Genomic DNA, 11636 nt, shown 5'->3' with positions numbered 1-11636 from the left:
CTATAACCAGACAGATTCAATTTTGTATTTTGCTAGAAGAAAAAAATGAAAGCAATGATTCCATTGGTTGCACTAGGCAAAGGCACACGTCTCTCTCTTGTGCTGTTTATTATGCCAAACCATATGTACACATATCTATGCATGGTAATGTAATAGTTCTAGTTCTAAAGTCTACATATTAGGGTATGCCATGTGTATAACCTTGTTTTATGAGATATCTGTTACAATCCAATGCCTTAGTTTTAGGAACAAGTGATATCTTCTGACATATTAGGAGAAGGGCAAAGGACATATTGTGATACAGATGGCTTTTTAAAGTGTACAACAAGGTGCAGGTCAACAAAATACATCAAACTGTCTTCCCATTATGGCTTTTTAGACATGTTTATTCTCAAGAAACTACTACTTTCTGTGAATGATACACAATATGAGTTTGCATGTACTTAAATAGAGACGGCGGCATTAATCGAGAATGCCTGTCTCACCTTGTTCTTCCCTTTTACCTATCAGCTTCCTATAGACTGATAACTTTTTTCTTTGTCTCTCTCTTTCTCTCTGTACACTTCCTCTCTTTCTCTCTCTCTCTCTCTCTCTCTCTCTCTCTCTCTGTGGTTACTTATATGACGTCAGGGGAGAGGCTCCAATTCTCTCTCCCTCCCAAAAATTCCTGCTTCCCCCTCCTTTCTCTTCCATTCGTTCTCTCCTCCTCTCCCTCCCCCTCCCACAGATCACCCAGTCTTGCTTTAAAGCAAGATAGCAGCAAGAAATGGCACTCTCTGCCCTGGCTAGGAAACAGAGAGCTGGGCTACCAGCAACCAGCAACCAATAACTTTCCTGGGCCTCGACATGCTGCGTATCACAGGTATCTAACTTTCTCAAGCTTTGCAATACATCTTTTTTCCTTGCTGTGAATCTGCCTGGGCCGCTTCAATCTGCACCTCCATCTCACTGGTTTCTCACTTATTCCTTCTTCCTCTCTTGCAGACTGTCTTTTGCACCCGTCTCTTTCTTTTTCATCAGTCCTCTGTCTGTCTTGAGAGCATTTCATGTCTTGATTCCATTGACTGTTTGAAGCTTATGCTTATTCATTGTATGTTCTTGTTTGGTTCACAAATCTATCTTGTATGACTTTTTAGGCTTTATTTTTCCTTTAGATTAGGTAATAACCTTTAATTATACAGTTAGAGTGTATTCAACAGTGCTTACACTTAGGAATTAAGACACAATGTTGACAACATGTATTACAATAAAATGCTATAGAGAGGGAGATCCCTGTCCATTAGAGCTCACAATCTATTTGTGATGTTGTTTATTCTTCCTTTATTTTCAGTTCCATGCGCTGTTATGAAACACAGCGCATAAGTTGACTTTCACGACAATAAATTTTTCACTCACAGTAACATACTACTGTGCACACATCATAAATATCAATAATAATGATATGCATGGTTACATAATATACATACTAGACCTTAATGAAATGAGATAGAAAATAAACATATACCTGAGTTAATGAAGTGGCTGAACAGGCAAAAAGAAAAAAATATGTGGGTAAAAGACAGGTAAGAACTGTGATTGTGTCATTTGAGGGTGAAACATGAGAGGGGCCTTAAAGACAGACACTTGTAGAAAAGTGTCAATATCAAAGTCAGATTGTGACATCTCTCAAAGTTCCCCACCCTGAGCATTGACAGACCAGTACTCTAAAACACAGCTTGTCTAACTTGCTGGGCTCATCACTCCAGTCTTATCCTTACTCTGTTTCCTTTAGTCTACACCATGTATATCTGAAATTTACTTCCAACTTTGTACTTTCCAACTACAGTATCTCACAGCAACTTATTTGTCCTTTACAACCCTTCTCATCTATGTTTAGCCTTCTGGGACTTTATAACTATTGACATCTTTCCCTGTAAATCATGCTTCTGATAAGCTCTTTGCTGATTCTTCTCTCTGACTATTTTTTCCTGTATCTAACTAATGTCTTTTTACCTTTCTCTAATTTTCTTCACTCTTGGTATCTTCATTCTCATTTAGAAATATCAATTCACTCAGATTCTTGATATTTTTCTACTATGTTATGCCCACTTCCTTACTGAATGTATATTATTTTTCCCTGCTATCATTTGCCTCAGTCCATGGATTCCTATGTTAGTTTTTAAGTTGCTTTCACTTTTACTATACAAGTACCATTCTATTCCATATATTTTATCTTGTTTCTTTGAACCTAAGGTTAAATATCTTCTAACTTCTTGCGATGTGTGAAAGATTTTGGAGCTCTTTCAGAGGGAAGCCAGAATAGCTAAGGGAAAGGCACTTGACCTATCTGAAATACACAATTTTTGTCACAAAAATCTATCAGTTCATCAAAGTGTTTGTGTAGTTGTCTTGGCCCTTTGTTTAATCCATATAACATTTTATTTAAAGACTTCCAGAACATTCTTCAATTAAAATAAAGTTATCTCAATTCTTCTATAACTGAAAATAAAATGTTTAGGACTATGTTGGATATATATGGTTTTGCACATTATACAGTCTTTTTAATCCTGTCCTACAGACGTCTGTATTTTGTTCTTTTATGTGGTCATTTTTGCCATTTGTTGATTTATTTATTTTTTTACTTGTCCCTATTTTAGCCTGTTTCCTCTCATTTCTATAAAAGACAAATCTCACATGTGCTTCCTATTACAAATAAAAACAGAGACTAAGGAACCAAAATAGGGAGAGAGGGGTGTCAAAAAACATAGATAATGAGAAAATAGGTCAGTGGATTTATTTATTTTTCATTATTTTCAAAATTCCATCTCAGTGACTTCATATAGTTTCAGTCATTTTGATACGGATTTTCCACTTGTAGTCAGGCACGCAGGATACATACAGCAGATGTGTAGTGTGAAACTACTGATCAGTGGGACAGTTACAATTTTTCACCTGCTTAGGTTGTTAAAATGCAAGGCTGTCTCCAAATATTCAAGGATGAAGATACCGTAAAATCAGTACTTTATTTTACGTGTACCTAACATTTATCCTAAGCCAACTGTTCCATTTTTAAATGTGGTCAAAGACAGCCATTCATTTTCATTCATATCCAGGTTGTTTTATATTCCAGCCATTTTTTTTTTTTAAAGAAACAGTCTTTCCTCGTTTTTCAAGTCAGCATGCAAAAAAAAAAAAAAAAAAAAAAAGGGTTAATCTTTAAAATGTATTCTGTATTAATGGAACTATATCTAATTCATAATTTCAATATAATAGGCCCATGCTTGCTGGTCATTTATTTTTATTTTTCTTTAGCGGTGTGACTTTCCATCACTGTAAAAAATAAAATAAATACCAGATACACATTTAAAAAATTAATCATGCGTCTCACTGAGAAATGGAAATTGAAATTAATACTGAGGAAATTCTATTCAAAATTGTTTTGCTATTTATTAAGTCTAATAATCGCTGTCAAAGAGGTCAAGATCTTGGTAAGGATCATGATAATAATAATTAAGATAATTGATTCTGAATTGTTTTTGTTCCTTGTAATTAAGACATAGAAATGACATTGAGGATATACATTATGGCATACCGTATGTTACATTTCATGCCTAGTTAATATTTATTGGCCATTTTATATTGATTTTAATTTTCATTATTTTTTTTATTTTTTTGCTTTTCCCTTTACTGTCATTTCTCTATGTGTTTTATGCTCATTACTTTATTTTCCTCTTTTACCTAAACCTGTCACTCATAACTACTCTCTTGCTGACTTTCTTGTAACCATCTGTATCTTAAGAGGGCTCCCAAAGAGTCCTATGTGCTATGCTGGTGTCCCTCTTGCATGCAATTTCTATTGATGCTCTAAACATAACAGACCCCCTTGCTCGAACTTCAATTCAAAAAAGCTACGACCTCACAAAATACCTGGAACATCAACTGCGCTCCCTGGCTGGGCCATATGTGAGTAACCATCTTCTTTTACTAGTTTGTTTTCAGTTACTTAACACCTGCTGACAACTTAGGCCTCTTTCACACTACCATATGGCTATTTTAGTGTTTTGTGGTCCGTTTTTCACGGATCCGTTGTTTTGTTTTTTTGTTTCCGTTCCGTTTTTCCGTATGGCATATACAGTATATGTATAGAGTAATTATTGTGCTGGGCATAAAATTTTGAATAGATGGTTCCGCAAAAACGAAATGGATACGGAAGATATACGGATGCATGCCTTTTTTTTTGCGGACCCATTGACTTGAATGGAGCCACGGAACGTGATTTGCAGGCAATAATAGGACATGTTCTATCTGTCAACGGAACGGAAAAACGGAAATATGGAAACGGATTGAAATTAATGGTTCCATATACGGACCGTATACGGAACGAAAAAAACGAGAAAAAAAAAACGGTAGTGTGAAAGAGGCCTTAAAGGGAACCTTTATCAGTGGGCTCGGCCAGACAAAACACTAATGTGGAGGCCTCAAGACTGTAAACTAATAGTTTCAGTTTTCAAAACTTTTACAACAATTGGTATCAGTATGATACAATACACGCTTTCAATTTGTAAGCTGCTAGGAGCTTTTTTCCAGTGTTCATGAAAAAAAATCACGTGTCTGATTTACTTTCAAGCTAGAGGAGTTTGTTCAGATTATTGTTATAATAACTATCCATCTCAATGGAGTTATCTAAGTTATACAAGAACTTTCTAAGTTCCCGCAAATGTAATAAAGTATTAAAAGAACGTATATTTACAACTTATTCTCCAACTGTTCCCAGTGCCACAGCTCTAGTCTGTGAATACAGGTTGCAGTTGTGATGTAGCTGTACTTGGCACATGCATAACTCCCAACTGTCACGTATCCGGTGGGACAGTCTCAGATTTTGGTGGCTGTTCCGTGGTCCCAAAATGGCTGAGACAGCTGATTGTAATGGTGAAGGAGGGAGCTGTCCACTCCCCATTTCACAATTGAGATCAGCTGCTGGCAGCCCCCAGCAGCCACAAAACTGTCAGTCATTGCGCTGCTGGGCTATGTAGGATTCAAACTATGCGTTCCTTCTACTCAGCCCAGCAACGTGATGTCTGACCACATCGTGCCTGCTGGGGAGCGCAAGATGAGCTCTGATCATTACGGGAACTAGCTGAGTATTTACTACTGTGAGGGGGCACATGTGGACATAATTACTGTGAGTGGGCACAAAGGGGACATAACTACTATAAAGGGGCACATAAGAAAAAAATACTGTAAAGGGGGCACATGTGGGCATAACTACTGTAAAGGAGGCACATGTGTGAATAACTTCTGTGAAGGGGCACATGTAGGCATAACTACTGTAAAAGGGGGCACATATGAACATAACTACTGTAAAGGGGTCACATGTGGGCATAACTACTGTGATGGGGCACATGTGGGCATAACTGCTGTGAAGGTGGCACATGTGGGCATAACTACTGTGAGGGGGCACAATGTGGGCATAACTATTGTGTAGGGGCACAATGTGAGCATAAGTACTGTGATGGGGCACACTGTGCGCATAATTACTGTGAGGGGGAACAATGTGGGCATAACTACTGTTATGGAGCACAAAGTGGCCATAAATACGGTAAAAGGAGCACAATGTAAGCATAACTACAGTGAGAAGGTCACAATGTGGGCATATCTACACTGAAAGAAGCACATTGTGGGCATTAACACTGTGTGGTGGCCCAAAGGGGGAGTGAAAAATTCACAGTGTCAGTGTCCCCAAAGGTCTTTTTATGACCTCTTGGGGGATATTATTTGTAGCAGAAGTATATTAAAAATTAAGTTACAAAAGATAAAAAATAATAAAATACATAAAAGAAAAAACACCAACCAAAACCGTTGCCATTATCGCCCCATTCATGTGAAACTAATTATACATATAAATATAACAAAACGACTGACACAAAATAGGGAACTAATTATAATCATAATTAAATTATAGGGCCCTATCTGTCAAGTGAAAAATTGTTGCAAAAATTATTTTGGCAGTCCCAACACATAAATAAGTTACAACCGTTCGAACCACCAGGTGCACAAAAACACAGGCCTGGTTATTAAAGTGTTAACCAATAAGCGCTTTCGCCACTAGTAAGAGAAAGTGCTTACTGGTTATTGCAGGGTGCCTGTAACTGGAAGGAGGCGGTAATAACCAGGGAGCACGGCCTCTGCAGTGAGGGAAATCACAAATTTATGAACAAGTTCCTGCAGCGTGGCCCCTGAACCAGAAGATGCATACTTACCTGCTCTATGTCGCCCTTCCCCCCCCTGCCTCCCTGCTCCATGCCGCCCTGCCCCCGCTGCCTCTATCTTCCGGTTCTTGCACTTTTACACCTGTCCGTGCATGTCCATGGTCACATACACCGCTCCAGTCAATGACTGGCTGCAGCAGTGATTGGCTGCAGAGGTACATGTGACCATGGTCATGCACTGACATGTGTAATCATTGCCTGGAGCAGGTAAGTATAACTGTTCGGTTTCAGGGGCCATGCTGCAAGAACTTGTAAAAATTCATTTTTACTGGAAAATCCCTTTAAGCCAAAGTGGATTAGCCATAGATCTCACAGGGAAATTTCCCAGGGGGCCACCTGGGCCCTCCTCACGGCCAGCCAGTTAGAGTTTTTGGGGATTGTATTTTGTGCTCATGGGTGCAGTATTGTGTGATGAACTGTGGGGCGGTATAATGTGCCACAATATGGTATTGCTGCCCCGGACTTACATCAACTTGTACCCGGCTACAAAACGGGGCCACTATTAGTATTTTTCCAGCGACAGCAGCGAGATATTCAGGTCAATTACTGGAAACATGTCTTCATATGGACACTCACTCATGATAACTGGCGGTATAATCATGCCGCACATCTCTCTGTGTGATCAGGTATGTGCTATTGAAGAATGACTGTGATAGCGATCATTCCTCCCCAGTCACTTTACATCGGCCTGTGTACATTGCGGCCCCTTGAAATAAAGCGATGTGACAATGCAGCCCTCAGACCAAAAAACGGTTGTGCACCCCTGCATTAGTATAAAGGAGATTTTTTACAGCTTCCCTTAATTTAATGTGAAACTGTAAAAATTCCTATGTGCTGAACTTCCACCAGTGGTGTTGCAGAGGGCTAGTTTTATAATATACTATGTGTGGAGATAGAGACATAGAGCTGTAAAAAGTAGATTTCTCAGTGTAGTTATGCCTATTGTCTGCTATAAATAAATTGAGATAAAAGGTGGTTAGAATCGGCTTTATATCTATATAAATAGAGGTCAGGTAACGCTGGTGAGGCAAAAGGTGTGCTCATGTTTGAGTTTTTTATGTTATAGTCAATGAGAAGCTGTTGGTGGTGTTTTGAATGTGGATTATACAGCAAAAAATGAATCAGTGGTAGATTTTACCCATGTGAACGTAGCCTCATGATTTATTATGGTCTTCCAATTTGTCTGCAAATAATATTAGCTGTTTATGCTTTGTTGACAAGTTGTCCAGAAAAAATACGTAATTACTGTAGGTTTGCAACCCCGAAGACACATAAAGGCTTCAAGTATATTTCCCATGCACCAAAGTCATATATTACATGGTTATTTCTCATATGGCTTTCCTGAGACTTTTTGGCCATCCTGGACCAGACCCTCTGAATTGGTGGTCCTATTACTTAGCAGGCTAAATCTCTGTGTTCATACAAAGAGTTTTAGAGGGAATTTGTCATCCCAATTTGCACCAATGCTCTTAGCCAGGGAGAAGGAGCTCAAGTTCTCATGAGAATCGCAGCTCCTTCTCCTGCGAAAACTGAGGTCCTTCTCCCTGGCTAAGAGCAGGCCACTCTGATTGTATGAGCTCACAGCCAGGGAGAAGATAACTGCGTCCAGGAGAAATACAAGTCCATGCCTAGTATAACCGAGTCTCCTCATTAGCATATGAGGCGCCAAAAGATACATGGGCCACAGCGGACGAACAGGGGGTTCTGTAGGAAAAAAAAAGTGCAAGTGTCAAAAAGACATCAGTGGGGGCCGAACTATAAGGTAGGATAATAATTAGATTAAAGAGGACCTTCAACTACAATAAAAAATCTAAACTAAGTATACAGACATGGAGAGCGGCGCCCAGGGATCTCCCTGCACTTACTGTTATACCTGGGCGCCGCTCCGTTCTCCCGGTATAGCCTCCGGTATCTTCATATGTTAGGCTCCACCCAGTGGAACCTGCCGGAGTCTCCTTCTCCCATGCTGTAGCGCTGGCCTCTCAGGCTATGAGCTGAGCGCTGCGATTGTCCAGCGCTTTCTATTCTAGTGAAAGGTCCTCTTTAAGGATATCCAGGTGAAAGGTACTCTTTAATTTTAAGTAGTATTTCAGCAAATGGTGTCATTTTAGTCTTACTACTATTAGCCATACTTGGATTTCCTCATAATGTGCTTAAAAATATTTTTTTGCAATAAAAATTCAGTATTCCGTCATGGATTATCAAATTTTCCAAATAATTATTCTCTTCTGGATCACAGCACATTTAGAAGTCGCAGAGACCTTTACTACCATCTTTCCACTTGTTTCAACTGCTTGGCTTAGTGCACCTGGCCCCTCTCTTTAAGGCAATCTCTTTAAGACAATGCACTAGCCTGATTTTGCACCATTAGGTGACATCTTGACAAAAATATACTGTAATTAGTAGAATATGTTGTATTGTCCAATGGGAACTGCACAGTATCCACACTAAATATTTAATTTTTTTTTTGTTTAACTAGTTTACCTATTTTACATTAAATGTATTTTCCAGACTTCTACAATGTAGGGTAAAGTACAATTAAAGGGGCTTTATGAGTTAAAGGGGTTATCCCATGACTTATGTAAAAAATAAAAATCAATGATCATATAGTACATGATAATCTCTTTATAATAAAGCTAGAACAAGCTCTGTACCTCACATGGATCCGGAGATCGCCCCATTCATTGCTCTGCTAAATTTATATCAAGCTGACAGATCAAGGGGAGTGTCTTTTTTTGCTACAGCTCAGGGGTCTTGTCTATGGTCTCCCTATCACAACTTCAGGAGGCAGCTCAAGGATGAAACTGAGCATGTGCGGTCTTCTCAGTGAGCCGAACAAATAAATAAGAAAAAGAACAAGCAGCAGGTAGCGCTGTACAGATACATTTTACTGAATAACTGTCACAACCAGACAGCTGAGAAGCTCTGACAGAGGCCTTTCAGAGCCTCCTCCTTGAGTTCTCTTTGTTGTGCTGTTCAGTTCCTCATCTCGTTAGCCTCTCTCAGCTGTCATGGAGTTGGACTGATTGCATCCCTTTAAATTCCGCCCCATAATGCATTACTGGGCGGCTTATACTACTTCCTGGAGTGTGTGTGCATGCTGATCTTGTTTTCCAGTCTGCTACAAAGTTAAGTGCTGAACATTTATCTGTTATTTTCTGTTTGCTGGATCCCAGGTGACCCTGACTCCCTCCGTGTCTGGTGTAGGGAGCCGGTGGTCGTGTCCCCTCACTATTGTAGGGTGTTCAGGGGTTATATAGTCGAGGTACGTGGATATGCAACCTTCCACCTTTCGGATCTTTGCATAGGCTGAGCAGCCAGGGAAAGTCTCAGGTCTTGTGCAGGGGTCTCCCTTTTGGTTCCTTAGCTTTGGATCCACTCAGTCATATATGCATGTTGCTTTGTCTTGTTTCCTGTACACCGTCCGTGACAATAACTCAGTGGTTATGCTAAATTTTTTATTACGTGCAATTACAAAAGTATTCAGATCCAGGAGCTGGTTTGAATCTGAAGCTACAGGGAGATTGCTTAAATAATAAATAAAAAAAGCCTCATGCCTAAGGGTCCGCAAAAAGGGGTTCCGTTGTTCCGTGATCCGTTTCTGTTTTTGTTTCCGTGCGTCTTCCTTTTTTTTTTTGGAGGATCACCAGACATGAAGGAAAGTAAAAAAAAAGTCTAAGTCTAAATGATAGAAAAAAAAAACGGACGCGGATGCGGATGACAATCTTGTGTGCCTCCGCGTTTTTTCACGGACCCATTGACTTGAATGGGTCCGCGAACCGTTTTCCGTGAAAAAAATAGGACAGGTTATATTTTTCGGACGGACTGGAACCACAGATCACAGACGCGGATGACAAACGGTGCATTAGCCGAGTTTTCAACAGACCCATTGAAAGTCAATGGGTCAGCCGAAAATCACGAAAAACTGAACAACTGACACGGAATGAAATGACGGTCGTGTGCATGAGGCCTTAAACGTACCTTTTCGAGCCCTCGCCGATCCATTGCTGGAAGTCAGTCCCCTCTGCTGACCTACAGCAGTTACATATTGTTTGGACTGCAGAGTTGACATCCCATATACCACATGTGACCGCTGCAGCCAATCTCTTACTTCAGTGGTCTTGTGCCATGCACTGCTGAGGCCAGTGATTGCAGTGTTAACATGCAGTATACAGGACATCACCGCTACAGCCAAAACAGTATGTCACTGCTGCAGCCTGATGAAGGGAACCTAGCGGCAGTGCTGATCGGAGGGGGCTTTGAAAGGTTAGTTTAAGGCCCCTTTCACACGAGCGTGATTTCCGCGCGGGGGCAATGCGTGACGTGAACGCATAGCACCCGCACTGAATCTTGACCCATTCATTTCAATGGGTCTGTGCACATGAGCGTTGTTTTTCACGCATCAGTTCTGCGTAGCGTGAAAATCGCAGCATGTTCTATATTCTGCGTTTTTCACGCAGCCCTGGCCCCATAGAAATGAATGGGGCTGCGTGAAAAACGCATTGCATCCGCAAGCAAGTGCGGGTGCAATGTGTTTTTCACTGATGGTTGCTAGGAGACGTTGTTTGTAAACCTTCAGTTTTTATCACGAGCGTGAAAAACGCATCAAAACGCATTGAACCCGTGCAGAAAAAAATGAACAACTGAACGTAATCGCAGACAAAACTGACTGAACTTGCTTGCAAAATAGTGCGAGTTTCACTGAACGCATCCTGAACGCATCCGGACCTAATCCGCAACGCCCGTGTGAAACCAGCCTAATTCTTCCAAAAACAGAGCTACACCTGCCCAGAGGCTGGGTGTGGTAGTGTAGCTCATCCCCATTCACTTAAGTGGAACAACACCTACATGCTTTACTTATCGATTCCTTTAATGATATTTCCTTCCCAATTGTACATTAGATATAAGTTGGTTGGTTGAACAACATTTGAACAGATATCTAGTGAAAGTTCATTTTGCAGACACTGCTATACACATTTTAGTCCATATCAACTGTTACACTTTGTCAAACTGGCGATACAGTTAAATTCAATTAAATCGGATGATGGATGAAAGATCTTTCTGGGAGCATTCTTTCAAAGATCATGCACAAAAGATATTTGTTTGAACAAAATAACTTTAATCTGACTATTGGACGGGAAAAAAAAAAAAACTCCAACAAAAATTGTTATTCTCTGACCTGTTAAAACGATACATGATGTAAACTGTAGTGAAGGTAATTTTCTTACCAGAGACTGTATTTGTGAGCTATAAACTCCCTTCTGATTCTCAGCCGTGTCAAGCGACTGACACACTGACTTTCAAAATAATAGAGCATCTTGTGTGTGGACAGGAAACCAGTTTGTCTATTTATTTCTATGAGAGCCTTAATGTCAGTTGCATAGGAAT

The 11636-nt window shown here is 40.1% G+C and overlaps 1 protein-coding gene across 1 annotated transcript in view; it reads left to right on the top strand.

The window, feature by feature from the left end:
* The first annotated feature begins 727 nt into the window (after window positions 1–727).
* CLCF1 (cardiotrophin like cytokine factor 1) overlaps window positions 728–11636 on the top strand; it is a 147192-nt gene continuing 136283 nt past the window's right edge. Inside the window, exons 1-2 of the mRNA XM_044298849.1 lie at window positions 728–862; window positions 3779–3942. Coding sequence (XP_044154784.1) covers window positions 847–862; window positions 3779–3942 — 180 coding nt within the window. The 5' untranslated portion in view covers window positions 728–846. The remainder of the gene's footprint in view (window positions 863–3778; window positions 3943–11636) is intronic.

The sequence above is a fragment of the Bufo gargarizans genome, chromosome 6 (genome assembly GCF_014858855.1).
Source record: "Bufo gargarizans isolate SCDJY-AF-19 chromosome 6, ASM1485885v1, whole genome shotgun sequence".
Taxonomy (NCBI): Eukaryota; Metazoa; Chordata; class Amphibia; order Anura; family Bufonidae; genus Bufo; species Bufo gargarizans.
This window is presented reverse-complemented; position numbering and strand designations above follow the sequence as displayed.